The following is a 14362-nucleotide window of genomic DNA, read 5'->3' on the forward strand; positions in this document are numbered from 1 at the left end:
TATGTGAATGTCTCTACATGGTAGAGATGCTGATTCCAGGATGCTCTGCATGCAATTTCATTGTGTAGGAGGCCCCCAGTGCTTTTTACTCCACAGTATGTTGTTCTGGATTTGGGTGTAGGGGGAAGGGTGAAGATTAAAAATGGCACTTCTTTTAAGGATCAACTCACCTCTCTTCTTGTTTCAGGCAGGATGTCCCTTCCCCTGTAACAAGAAGGGGAATTTACCTGGCAGTAGGATCCCTATCAAGGAAAAGTCAGTCTAGGTTGGGGCCATAAATCTCAGGTTAATGTCCAGCTGGACCAGAACTAGATCCCTCTCTTCCTAAGCAGTAGGAGTGGGTGTGGAATATGGACAGAGGACTAAGGAAGTGTGTAGGAAACAAAGACCAGACTCCACTGGATATGAGACAAAAAGACTACAGATAATATTATACTACAGTTAAAAGAGGCACATCTGTATGTGCTATTGTGAAAAGAAGCCCAAAACATGTTATTAAAGTAAAAAAAAAAGTCATCAAACAACAGAGATATTATATCCCATTTATGTTTTTTTTTAAGTCCAAAATATATAGGGAAGTGAGAAAGGAATAAAGGTATAGTTTTCTGTGTTTAAATATTTTGCAATGAGTATATACTTGTGTATTACCTGCAATTAGAAAGTATATTTTTGGGGTGCCAGGGTGGCTTAGTGAAGTGTAAGATTTTGGCTCAGGTACTAACAGCTCAGAGCCTGGAGCCTGCTTCAGATTCTGTGTCTTCCTTTCTGTGTACCCCTTCCCTGCTCACACTCTGTCTCTCTCTCTGTCTCTCTCAAAACAAATAAACATTAAAAAAAATTAAGTATATTTTTATAGCAGAAAGTATGTTTTTAAGGCAGCAGTAGGGTTTAAAAGGGAAGGGAAGAGGGCGTCCATGGGTGGAATACAGGATTTGCATAAAAGAACTAGCTTCTGTCCTTAATGAAGCCCTTCTCTGTCCCCTCCTTGCAGAACATGGGACTGTCTTCTATGGCAAAGCGAAGTCTCTGGTCCTCTTTCAGCCCCATAGTACCCCAATACCAGACCCCCAGTTACCAGGATGCCCTCAGGAGTCAATGAAACAGCCAAATGTCCAACTGGTAAGGAAAAGTAGGAAGAGGAAAATCAGGAGGAGGGAAAATTCCCAGATTCTCCAATGGGAAGGTTAGACTCCCAAATTCAGGAATGACTACATCAAACTTCCCTTTGGAGGTCTCCATGTCACGCTCCAGGCTAAAGATAACATTTTCTACTGAGTCACCTATATTTTCCCTTTTGATTCTAAGGTCATTTTATATATGAAAATGTTGACCTCCAGAGATATGAAATGACCTGCCCAAGATTACACAGCAACACAGAAGCAGAACTTGCCTTTAGAATCCCAACCAATGCTCGTTTGTGTTTGTTTGTTTGTTTGTTTTTATCAAACGATACTATACTGCCCTATTTAAAACCCAGCATTTATTTCTGTCAACTTTAATCTTGATCCCCAACCCCATTCCTAATTCACGGTGGGCTCAGGTGTTTCTGGCCCCAGCCCAGTGGAAATGGTTTGTTTTGTTTTCTGTCCCTCCATGCTTTCCCTTCCCATCTTATCACCCAGAAATCTCCCTCTTGACCATGTTTCCTTCTTGAAAAGGGCAGTCATGGGTGGGAGGAAACGAATGGATTCGGTCCCTGGCCTGATGTGGCTCTGAGGCTGTCTGGCTCTTTCCTGCACATCGCAGAAGATGACAATCACCAGGAGGGCTTTGGGGTTCCTGCCAACTGGGCCACCTCCTTTCTTCTTTGGGATGCCTTATCAAGGCAACCTCTTGACCCTAGTGATGGAGGAGGACAACAGGCTTTTAGTGGCCATAATTCAAGAGCCTAAGACCCTGAGATGAAGATTTGAAGAGAGATCATGAAAGATAATTTATGGTGGGCAGAAATCAGTAAACTGGGACAAGAGCAGCAGCTGAGTCCAGGGGTCAGTGTCTGGGAGTAATTTAGGAAAGTTCAGTGCTGACAGCTGTGTCTGGAGTTGAACGCCAGGGCCAAACCAGCTCCTGGGCTGCTCGGCTGCTTCAGGCTAATGACGCTCTGGCTCAGGACACAGAGACAGCTGTGGTATGGCAGAAGTCAGGGCCCCTGGGGCCCCAGGCCCAGCCTGGCTGCTTCGTAGCAGTGTAACCTTAGGCAAGTCCTTAGGAAAGAAGGAAAGGAAACGTCCACGGAGTGAGTCCAATGCCCTTTCACATACATTGTCCTCAGTACAGTTTATCCAGGAAGATGATGTATGTCCTTATCTTACAGGAGAGTAAGCGGAGATCATCAAGGTAACCGAGTTCATTCTGGGCTATCTGGCTAGGGAGTGGGAAGACAGAAATACCAGTCAGAGCTTCTGAACTCAAGTTCTGGGCTCTTTTCCCTGAGCTTTCGCTTTTTTCCCTGTAAAACAGGGACAATAATGTACCCACCTTGTGAATGAAGTCACCCATAGTGGTTTTAAATAAACCCTTCCCTTTTCACAACCTTGGTCTTGAAGAGTAGTGGCCACTTTCTTCCTAGGAATGGAGTAATCTTTTACTTTTGCCCCTCCCCCCCCATCCGGTTTATGGCACCTTTTTCCTAGGAATGAAATAATCTTACTTTTGCCCTTCCCCCCAATCAGATGTGTGGATCGAGGCCCCAGGAGGTGCCTCCGAAGGGAGGGTATTTGGATTTTGGTTTCCCCTCTGCCCGGATCCCCAGGCCTTCTCCTGACTCTGGAGGGCTGGCTCCCTCATCTCCTCCTCCCCAGTTTTGGCGGGTGAGTTGACATCAGTGGGTGTTCCCGGGGAAGGGGAACTCTGAGCCCAGCTCCAGGAGCCCCTTCCCCCACGGCCCAAGACAGCCCCAACCTCCTTCCTTAGATACTGCGGCGTGGAGAGGCCCTCTGAACTCCCAGCCCCTTTCTTCTGCAGGTCCGCGATAGCAACACGCTAACCCCCTTCCTCAGCCCCCGCATCGAAAGAGAAGGGGACGACTAGGGTCCCGGGAGCGGATGCTCAGAGACCCGGGAGAGTCCTTGGGCGCCACGCGGCTCAGCCCAGGAAATGCGTCCCGGTTCTGGGGTTACGAGGGGAGCTGTCCAGCCCCGCAGGGTGAACTAGAAGAAAGAGTGGGCCAACGCCGACCCGCCGGAGGGAGCGGCGGGCGCCGGGGCGGGGTGGGGCATCGACTCCCCCTCCGGCCCGCGGGCCCCGGGCGTCGCCCCCGCCCCCACGTGGCCGCAGCCGTCCCAGCCCCTGCGAGGAAGCGGCGCGGCTTCCTGGGGCTTGGGCCGGGGATATAGGCGCCCCCGCCCGGGCCCGGCTCAGCGCCACCGCCCCTCCTCGCCTGCTAGCCGCGCGATGGCCTCGCTCCGGGCAGAGCGCGCCGCCGGCGGCCCGCGGTTCTCTACGACCCTCGCGGGGCGACCGGCAGCGCTCCGCCTCCTCCTCCTGCTGGGCGGTGAGCGCTGCGCCCCGGGGCTCGGGCGGGAGGCGCGGGAGGCCCGGAGGGGAGGGGGGGCTGGACCGCCGAGGCCGAAACGGGCCCCGGGGTGAGGGCGGAACAGCGCTGTCCTCCGACAGTCCCCGGCTCCACCTCGGTGAAGGCGCAGCGCGAACTGCTTCCCACTTGGAGGAACGTGGGGTGCCGGGGGCCCGGCGGAGAGGTCTTGGGAGGTCTGGGGCTGGCCTGGAGGAAGAAGGTTTGGGGTCTGGATGTGAGTGGGAGGGAGCTGGTATCAGCCCTCTCTTCCAGTCACTGAAGCACCCCCTGGGAGCCTGGATTATTCTTCTTTCTCTTCTGCGAGTAGCTCTGACTTCCAAGGGTCTCAGACCCCTCCTCCAGGCTCCACCGCCTAGATCCCCGCCATCCTCCTTCCCTCCCCCATTTCTGCTCACAGCTGTCCTGAAGCCCCAGGAGTCCCTGGCTCAGCTTCTTCCCACTGAAGGCAGCTTGAAGTCAGAAGGTGTGTACCGCGCGACTCTGGGAAGGTGGCCGAGGGCAACGAGGAGAGCTAGGTCAGTGGGGAGGGTCCCTTTCCCACAAGGCAGGCCCCAACCCCAAATGAAATCGCACTAAACTCCCTTCCGTTCTCTCCTGGGGTTCCTTGTAGTCTTTCTCCCTCTCAGCCCACAACCCACCCTCCCCGCCCCCCCCCCCCCCCCCCCCCCCCAGCTCTGAGCTGGCTCACCTCAGGTGGGTTAGAAGACCCCAGAAAAAAACGTATATGGATGTTCCCGTCAGGCTAGGAAGTGCTGAGCACATGGAAGGCATTAACATTTTTCTGAGCTGAGACTGTCTCCTTGGGAAACTTTCTGAGGCTGTTCCTGGTGGCTGCCATGTCTGAAGACAGGAACAGTGGAAGTACCTGGACCTGAGGGCTTGGAGGGAGGGCCAGGGGTGTGGTCAGTGTGCAGCATCTGTGCCCACAGAGAACAAGATGGAGGACTATAAGGCGAATGCCCGGTTTTGCTGGCAATCTTATAAGGAGCAGATGGACTCTATCCCCAAGGACTGGTGCGACTGGACCATGATTAGCAGGTAGGGGCAGTGCTAGGGCAGCTTGGACCAGGGGTGGGGCCTGCTCCTTGTGTGTGGGCCTTGAGTGTGGGGTATTCCTCTCTCTGGGCCCAACCCCATATTCACTCTAGTCTTCCCTTGCTTCCAGGCCCTATAGCGACCTGCAATATTGCTTGGAGCATTTTGCAGAAGCATTTGGCCTGGGTTTCCCCAATCCCTTGGCAGAAGAGATCATCTTTGAGACTCACCAGATCCACTTTGCCAACTGCTCCTTGATGCAGCCCACCTTATCAGACCCTCCAGAGGATGTGCTTCTGGCCATGATCATAGCCCCCATCTGCCTCATCCCCTTCCTTGTCACCCTTGTGGTGTGGAGGAGTAAAGACAGCGAGGCCCAGGCCTAGGGTGGTGGTATCAGCTATTAGCAGTCATCTTACTCCTTTCCCCTGCCACCACCAGGTCTCTCTCTTCCCCTCCCTGCCTCCTTCTCTCACTTTCACCCCCACCACAGACACTTGAATTGCTGGAAATGGAAGCCCAGTGGTGGCACAAGTTTTGTAATCTTCAAAATAAAACTTTTTTTTTTTTTTTTTTTTTGGTACTATCCCCTCCCCATCCCAGAGTCTCTACCATTTCCCACAGCTCTGGGCAGCAGAGCTGGAAAATCTGGATACGAGCACTGTTTTGTTCACTTGCCTGCTCCTCACTATTCCTCTCCCCCCACTTGAAAGCCACCCCCTACACTGCTTCCTCCCAGGGCTGGGCCTTTCCTGTCCTTATCCAAAACCAACACCAGGAAACCTGCAGGAAGAGACTCCCTTCCGGCTTGGATGGCAGCTGGGAGGTGTGGGGGAAGGGGCAAGGGTGGAATCTCTGCTGTGACTCCTGTGAGAAGGAAGGGGGACTGCCTAGGGGCTCTGAATTTTCCTCTTTTTCATGCCTCAGTTTACTCCCAGGCCTAGGAATAGAAAACCTTGATATACCAAAAAGAGTTCATTCCTAAAGAGCTCAGGATTGAAGGGAAAGGCAGTGGGACTTATTCTACTAACTCCACCACAGAACTCCCTGTCCAGGTCCCCCTGGCCCTCATCCTACATTGTCCTGGACCCTGGGGGTGTGGCCTACAGCCTGTTAGCACAACTGCCCCCTGGTGTCCACTGGAGCTAATAGCCAGAAGATGGATATGACCTGGAAGAAGCTCAAAGCTGAGGAGACTGGACCCTGGAATCAAACATCTGTCATCCTCATAGCAACCATTATTCTTAGCAAACCCTTCTATCAGCTTCCTAGCCATACTGATACTCCTCTAAGACACCTTCCCACTTTCTAGGGACATACCTAGCCTCTGAACTCACCATTTCTGTATATGAATACTCTTACATGTTCCCTGGACAGTGAGGCCCAGTTTTCCCAGAGGACCTTCATCTTCAGTTCTTCCAGATCATCAAAAATACTAGAGACAAGGACAGCTGGATGGCTCAGTCAATTAAGTGTCTGACTTTGGCTCAGGTCATGATGTCATGGTTTGTGGGCTCGAGCCCCACATCAGGCTGTGTGCTGACAGCTCAGACAGAGCCTGGAGCCTGCTTTGGAGTGTGTGTCCTCTCTCTGCCCCTGCCCTGCTTGTGCTCTGTTTGTCTCTCTCTCCCCAAAACAAATAAACATTAAAAAAATACTAGAGAACAACTTTGTTCTCCATAAAGACACCTGTTTATTTTCTGTGGCACGTGGAGCCTTGTCAGGGACTTTCCTTCCCTCCTTGCTGAAATATTTGCCTCCTGAGTACATGCATATCCATTCCTTGGGACACTGCCTGTCTATTCCACAGATAGATATCTGTATGCTTCCTAGAATGTATCTACTCATCCTCTGAGATAGACTTCTCTCAGGGCATATCTGTCTCTCTAGGGGCATACCTGTTCCCTAGGACATTTTGGGTTTTCACCTGAGATAAGTCTCTGCTCTGTTCCCATGAATGCATTGGTCTTCCCCAGGGATATATCTATCCTCCTTTTGGCCCATATTTGCCTTCATGTGTTTTACTAATGTACATCAAGGGCATACTGGTATAAAATACTGTGTATGGTATATTGTGTTGGAAAGATAAGTTAGGACTTGGTTTCTGCTCTCAATGACTTTCCATCTAGTACGGGAGCTGACATGTGTACCAATCAACAAAAGCAATGGAGTGTGTGATTAGAGTCATGAAAGGGATACAAACCAAATGTTATCTAAGTGCAAAAAAAGGAGGGGTCACACCTAGCTGAGGTGTGATCACAGGAGGGTGATTGCAGAGTTTGTACACGACTAGGCCTTAGGATGGAGTGCATTTCCCCTAGGGAAGAGAATAGGAAAACAGGTGAATTAGCAAAATATTGTGATAATCCAGGCTTGAGAAAAAGAGGACATGGGTCAAAGGAGTGATGAATGGGAAATAGAAAATAAAAAGTAGAAGAAATGATTAAAAACAGGGGAGGGACTTTGGATATGAAGGAGATGAAAGAGAGGAGAGGTTAGAGCTGATTGAGGCTTTGCATCTGAGTTACTAGGACAATGATGGAAGTAATGGTATAAAATGGCCATTAGGGAGAGAAGCTGGCATGAAGAAAGGGATTTACAATATGAGCTAAAATGGAACAAGCTTTATGTCCCACAGAGAGTTAGAAATGGGAGGGGTGTTGGTGGTGGAAAGAGATTGGAGCTGGAAATACAGATTTAGGAATCTTTTGCACAGAAATGTCAAGTGAAACCATGAGAAGGATGAAAGTTCTCAAGACAGAAGATGTATTGAAAAGAAAGCTAAAAGGGGCACCTGGGTGGCTCAGTCGGTTAAGCTTCCAACTTTGGCTCAGGCTATGAGCTCGAGGTCCATGAGTTCAGGGCCCCATGAGTTCAGGCCTCTATGCTGACAGCCTCAGAGCCTAGAGCCTGCTTCAGATTCTGTGTCTCCCTCTCTCTCTGCCCTCCCTCACTCACACTTTGTCTCTCTCTCTGTCTCAAAAATGAATATAAACATTAAAAAAAGAAAGAAAAGAAAGCTGAGAGGGCACCTGGGTGGCTCAGTCGGTTGAATGTAGCTCAGGTCATGATCTCATGGCTCATGAGTTTTGAGCTCCAAGTTGGGCTCTGCACTGACAGTGCAGAGCCTGCTTGGGATTCTCTCTCTCCATCTCTGTACCTCCCCTGCTCGCATGGTTCTCTCTCTCTCAAAATAAATAAAAGAAAAAAAGAAAAGGAAAGGAAAGAAAGCTGAGGTTAGGTTCTTAGGAAATGTGCACATTTATTTTATTTTTTTAATGTTTATATTTGAGAGAGAGAGAGAGAGAGAGGGCGAGTGCAAGTGGGGGAGGGGCAGAGAGAGAGAGGGACACAGAATCAGAAGCGGGCTCCAGGCCCTGAGCCGTCAGCACAGAGCCTGACACAGGGCTCAAACCTACAAACCGCAAGATCATGACCTGAGCCAAAGTTGGATGCTTAGCTAACTGAGCCACCCAGGTGCCCCATGGAAAATTACACATTTAAAGAATGAGGGGGAAATGAGACAGAAAGATCAGAGAGACAGTAGCAGAACAAGGATAAAGCAGTGCCATGGAAGCAAAGGAGATAGTGCCTTTTGAAAGAACATTGTCAACAGAATGGTCCATCCATTCATACAACAAATATTTGCTGGGTACTACTGTGGATCAGGAACTGTGCACAATGAAGGGTGAACTTGGGTGGGGAAAGGTTAAAGATCGGATAGGAAATTGAGAGGGTGACAGAGTCAAGGAAACTGTACATATTTTCAAGTAGGGATGGTCTATGCATATTTGTCAACTAGGGGAGAGGAGCCAGAGGAAAGGAAAAGAGGGTAGATGACACCCAGAGAAGTCCTGGAGGCACTGGAAAGAGAGGCAAGAAGATATGCCAAAGGTTTGGCCTTGTAAAGGAAGAGTGACACTTCTTCCTTTGAATCCAAAATGAAGGGGTACAAGTGGAGAGAAATTCTTGTGGGATGCATTAAGTGTGGTGACAAAGAGGGACAAAAGGGAAAGATTAAGAAGTTCACACGTTCGGTGCCTCAAGTTCACAAAATAGAGAAAGGCATTCTGCAGAAAGGAGGAAGACGGAGACAGGTGGAACGACTTGACGACTGGAAAAAATGTGAAGAGTTACCTGGAGGGATGTGACAGGGAGTCAATAAAAGTGTTGGGCTGCACCGAGAGCCCCGCAGTGAGGTTAGTCAGGGAATCTGGGGGTTCAGCCAGCATGTTCAGACAGAATTGGGTAGTTTAGGCTGGGTAAGGAGTCAATACGACCACAATGGGTCCGGAGTCTTGAGACTAGGAAGGTGAGGATGTGAGAGACAGATGGCTGTGGTCCAAAACGGCAGCAGTGAATCATGGAAGCTGACCCATTTTCAGCAATAAAAGCTACAAATATGCTCCCATGGGTGCTGCAGGAGACCAGGGAATGGTGGAGCGAAGGACACAGTAATTGAGGAGGCTGGGAATTGTGAGTGAGGTTAAATGCAACTAACACGTGTTAACATAAAAGAAGCCTTAGCGGAGTGATAACAAACTATCAAGCTATGCCGCTTTGGGGGAAGTCACTGCCCATTTCTAGAGCTGGAATGAGACTTCTCTGGGCTCTAAACGGTACGGATTTTTAGGTTCATAGCAAGAGACTGGCAGAGAAGCAAGATACCTTCCGTTGGGCGGGCCCTTCTCGGGAAGGCCTCCGGAACCTTTTCTGCTGTGCTTTTGCCCGGACGTGCAGAAGCGGAGGCCGGAAGTCCCTCTGCCCGGAGGTTCCGGGTTTCCTGGGCTACTACGATGGCGATGAGTTTCGAGTGGCCGTGGCAGTATCGCTTCCCGCCCTTCTTTACGTGAGGCTCAGACCCCGAGAAGCCCCGCTGTGCCTCCCTCCCCTGCCCCGGACCCCGGGCTCAGCCTGATGCTTCAAATGGGGAGGGGGAGAAAGGACCCGGTCGCCACCACCCCTTAGTCCCTCACTTGTCCCCCAGACGCGCCTGCGTCTGTGCGGCCTCTCGCCCTCTCACGCCCTCTAATTCTGCGCCCACCCCCTTCACCCGGCAGGTTGCAGCCGAATGTGGACACTCGGCAGAAGAGCTGGCCGCCTGGTGCTCGCTGGTCCCTGTCCTTCTGCCGCCTGCACAAACAGTCCAGCATGACGGTGATGGAAGCTCAGGAGAGCCCGCTTCTTCAACAACGTGAAGCTACAGCGTATCCCCCTCAGGCTCTTCCACAGCCCACACACACGCACTTCTGCACTTGCACACATGCCCAGACTTCCACACCCCTTCACCCCAGTAGGCAGGTTCCCCACCCAGACTGACTTGGAAGAAGCCACATGTGTAGCTGACTTCCATTTTAGCCCCAACCCCCAATGCAAATTGCAGCATCAGACCCTCCAGTCCTAGGTAGTGATGAATACCAGGTGTCATTCCGGGGCTTAGAATCTCTGACCCAAAGCCAAGTCCCCGGTTTTCCAACCTGAGCCCTTTGACTCTGAATCTCCTGTCCCTCTCTGAGTGAAGCTCAAACTCTGGTATTACCTTAAGTAATTTTCTCCACCCACTCTCCTCCCAGGAAGTAAGGGTCATTTGTTTTTGCTTCCCTGATTCATAGCTAAAATATCTGTGGAGAAAGTCTGAAGGAAGAAGAGGAGACAGATGGTGACAAAAGGGAGTGCCTTTCATTTCTAAAGCTCTTCCTTTTTTTTTTTTTTTTTTAATGTTTATTTATTTTTGAGAGTGAGAGGGCACAAGTGGGATAGGGACAGAGAGAGAAAGAGAGACAGAATCCAAAGCAGGCTCCAGGCTCTGAGCTGTCAGCACAGAACCTAACTCGGGGCTTGAACTCAGGAACTGTGAGATCATGACCTGAGTTGAAGTCCCACCCTTAACCGACTGAGCCACCCAGGTGCCCCCATAAAGCTCTTCCTTTTAATTGAACTAGTATCTCTTTACCTTCCTCCCCCCTTCATCCAGGAAGTGCCAACTTACAGCCTTTTGGGGAATTGCACATATATGTGTGTGGGAGGGAGAGGAAGGGGACAGGTGGTTCTTCGCATGAGACTGGCCTCAAGAGTTTTTATCCCACCTAATTCATTCCATCAATGCTGTTCCCTTAACTTTAAACCAGGGAAGCTTCCTGTGGAATCAATCCAGGTTGTATTAGAGGAACTGAGGAAGAAAGGTGGGTTCAGGTCCTCAGATTTCCTTATTTTTCCTCCTCGTTGGGTTTTCCTGAGGGCAGCTTGGCACAAGTCTTTGCGCTTTTTTTTTTTTATTATTTTATTTCTTTTAACTTTTATTTATTAAGTAATCTCTGTACCCAACATGGGGCTCGAACTCACAACCCCTGAGATCAAGAGTCCCAAGCTCTACCAACTGAGCCAGCCACGTTTCTCTGAGATTTTAGTTTTAAGTAATCTCTCTCACCCAGCATGGGGCTCGAACCCACAACCTCAAGATCAGAGTCACCCACTCCACTGACTGAGCCAGCCAGGTGCCCCATGAGTCTTTGCTTTTAACAACTTTCTTTTTCTCTCCCCTGGCTTGGAGCCCATAGTGTTCTATATAGAAGATAGTTCAATTCCCTGGGTCCTTTTCCCTATTGGTATTCATTACTGAAATCTCTCCATCTGTGTTCTGAGACCTGGAGAAAGGTGGAAGGAGAATTGGTGCCTTGCAGATAATAATAGTAAAACAATTCTTGGATTTCACTTCCTGAAAGCTGAATCTCTTCCACTCTTTATACATTGGTTTTGCCTTTTGTCCCTTCTTAGCGTAAGATACTTTCATAAGTATCTTTTTTGTAGGAAACCTGGAGTGGTTGGATAAGAACAAATCTAGCTTCCTGATCATGTGGCGAAGGCCAGAAGAATGGGGGAAACTCATCTATCAGTGGGTGAGACTGTTCTGCCACAGTGACCCATGGCAAAGGAGAATTATATCTGTGTTCAGCAGATACCTGGTGTTCCTAGGTCTGGACTGAGCAAAGTGGGAAGGGAAAGAAAGAGGAAGTATAGGTCTTCCAGGCAAACCTCTTTCAATGACTCAATTTCCTAGGCTGCATAGAACTTCCCTACCTTTGTAGGAGGCCAGAGGCTACGTGAGGCCATGTTTGGAGAATGCAGTGCTGGGAACCATGAGTACTATTGTTGGCTGGCGTCTCTGGCCACAGAAGATAAATGGGGAAAGGAAGGGCAAAAAAAAAAAAACAAAAAAAAAAACCCTGGGGCCCCTCCCCCACTAGGCGCTTTGGGGCTGTCCACAATATGAATGAGACATTCTGAACCAGTATGGGTGTGGGGACAAACTGTCTTCCCCAAATTCCTAGCCACCACCAGCCCTAAACTTTCCCAAGGGAGAGAAGAGGGGAAGAAGCATCAACAACCTAAATATAACAAACACATGCCACCTATTCCTGAACAGGAAAACAAAATGAGAGGTCACTCCTCAGACATGTGAAGGCCTGTGGTTTAGTGGTTCCGTATATGTGTGTACACATATAAATATAGCACCTGTAGGGGTTGTGGTTTTTAGGCCACTCCTGCCGAGGTGACAGTGAGCCCTGGTTTGGGAACAGGTATCATTCGTGGGTCAGATAGGTGGAGTCAGTGAGCTCACCTTCCAGGAGATCCCTGGTCCTTATTCAGTCACTGTTTTCTGTGTCTATAGGTTTCCAGGAGTGGCCAGAACAACTCCGTGTTCACTCTCTATGAGCTGACCAATGGGGAAGACACAGAGGATGAGGGTAATGCTTCTCCCTTTCCCTCCAGTTTTGTCATCTGAATCCTCCAGTCCTTGTTCAGCTGACATTCAGACTTCCCATCCCTGCCTTTGAATTCCAAATACTACATGATAGAAGGGCTCTTAACCCATGTCCAAGGTTTCCCTAAGCCACCTGAATTTACATGCAAAATACCCCCAAATTTTGTCAGTGGGATATGTGCATTTTTCTAGGGATAGAGTCCATATTAAAAGATTGTCAAGGGCATCTGTGATCCATGAAAAGTTAAGAATTCCTGGTGTAGATAATGAATGAGGAACCGGCGCAGAAGATTAAGCCTGAAATCTCATTCTTTGCTGACGCTGGCTTTCTTTCACCCTTTATACTTACAGAGGGCTCAAGATTTGTGGGTGTCAGCTGAAGGGATTGGGCCAACACCACCATCCCCACCCCTAGGCCTTTTAAATACTTTAGTTTCTAGCCAGGTGAGGATTTATATACTGTTTGATTTTTACATAGTGTAAATATACTCTTAGCTTTTTTATCTCTGACTTCATATTCTGATCCCAGGATCACCAAAAGTTCCAATCTCAGCTGGGGAGGAAAGGGCAGCTCCCCTTTCTGCCAGGCCCTGGCTGCCGTAACAGAGTTTACAGCTCTTGGCTGTTCCCCCCTGCCCTACAGGCCTCTGCTTGCTACTCCCACCATTGCCCCATGACTTCAGTGCCGCAACCATGCCCAGCCCACCACTCATGCTGGGCAAAACTGGAGGCTTCCTCAGAAAGCAAGCTCCCTGACTCAAGCCGTAGGCCTCCGCAGGGAGTGAGGTGTGCGAGCCTGTTAGGGCTTGCCACCTGCTTCTCACATCTCCCTGCAATATCTTGCCATATCTCCAGATATTCAGCTGGCCCTTGGCTCCCAGCCTCATTCCTTTTAACTAGGAAAGGGCAGATATCTGTGCTGGCCCTTAACAGTCTCCTGGTCAGAGGTATGGCTATACTTTGTGTTAGGACAGGTGCTCCTAATGGGTACAGGTGTGCAAACTAGGGTCAGTGTCCAGTGTCAAGGACCTTGACGTTCCTAGGTTTAATTGTCCCCCACTTTGTGGCCCAAAAGTAGATGGTGTCACTCTCATACATCAGATACTAATGGCACATGGGTGGGGGATACACATGAGGGTTGAGTCCAACAGAAGAACCCAGAAGGGGAAAATAAGTGTGAACTCACATTTTGTGCAGACTCTGGCTTTCTCTCACCCCTTACTCTTAAGGCGTACCCAGGAAGGATTGGTGGCAGCGGCAGCAGTATAGGTGGTACATGTCTACCCTGGCCTCAAGGGGTCCCAGCTTCCAGCTAGACTTCTCCTCAGGGGCCTTGAGCCCCCAGAAGCCAAGTGTCCCTGACTACCCATCTCTCCCTTCCAGAGTTCCATGGGCTGGATGAAGCAACCCTACTCCGGGCTCTGCAGGCCCTACAGCAGGAGCACAAGGCTGAGATCATCACTGTCAGCGATGGCCGAGGCGTCAAGTTCTTCTAGCAGAGACCTGTCTCCTTTTACTTCTTACCTCCCACCCTTCCAGGGCTTTCAAAAGGAGACAGACCCAGTGACCCCACAGACTGGATCTGTGACTCCACCAGACTCAAAAGGGCTCCAGTCCAGGGATGGGTTTCCCACTTACCCCACGTTTCTGTCCCTGGGGAAGGGCGAGGCTGAGGCGCCTGGGAGAAAAGATGTGCTTCTCCTTGCCCTACCTCCTCTCCCATCCTAGACTGTCCCTGAGCCAGGGTCTGTAAACCTATAACTCCACATGTGTTCACACACGTAAGTACATACACACGCCTGCACAAGCTTCTGTCTCTTCCCCTTCCCACCCCCTTAGCTGCTATTGCCTCCCCTCTCAGGCTGGTGCTGGATCCTTCTTAGGGGATGGGAGAAGCCCTGGCTGCAGGCAGCCTTCCAGGCAACATGAAGATAGGAGGCCCAGGAAGGGGCCTGGCAGTGAGAGGCCAGGCCCGACACTGATTTTATGATATTAAAAAGCTCATCCCCACTGCCTCCTGTTGGAAGTTA

General features: G+C 50.1%; 2 protein-coding genes across 2 annotated transcripts; both read left to right on the forward strand.

Moving 5' to 3' along the window:
• The first annotated feature begins 3378 nt into the window (after positions 1-3378).
• RAMP2 (receptor activity modifying protein 2) lies at positions 3379-6259 on the forward strand. The gene is made up of 4 exons (XM_030296655.2): positions 3379-3493; positions 3933-3998; positions 4465-4573; positions 4701-6259. The coding sequence occupies exons 1-4, from the start codon at positions 3394-3396 to the stop codon at positions 4954-4956; spliced, it is 531 nt and encodes a 176-aa protein (XP_030152515.1). The 5' UTR covers positions 3379-3393; the 3' UTR covers positions 4957-6259.
• A 3059-nt stretch (positions 6260-9318) lies between these two features.
• Positions 9319-14343, forward strand: VPS25 (vacuolar protein sorting 25 homolog). Its single transcript, XM_030296953.2, is given in 7 exon segments — positions 9319-9419; positions 9631-9754; positions 9756-9777; positions 10699-10752; positions 11378-11466; positions 12240-12315; positions 13716-14343. Coding segments are annotated over 7 exon segments (531 nt in total). The 5' UTR covers positions 9319-9366; the 3' UTR covers positions 13829-14343.
• The last annotated feature ends 19 nt before the right edge of the window (positions 14344-14362 follow it).

Source organism: Lynx canadensis, chromosome E1 (assembly GCF_007474595.2).
Source record: "Lynx canadensis isolate LIC74 chromosome E1, mLynCan4.pri.v2, whole genome shotgun sequence".
In the NCBI taxonomy this organism is placed as follows: Eukaryota; Metazoa; Chordata; class Mammalia; order Carnivora; family Felidae; genus Lynx; species Lynx canadensis.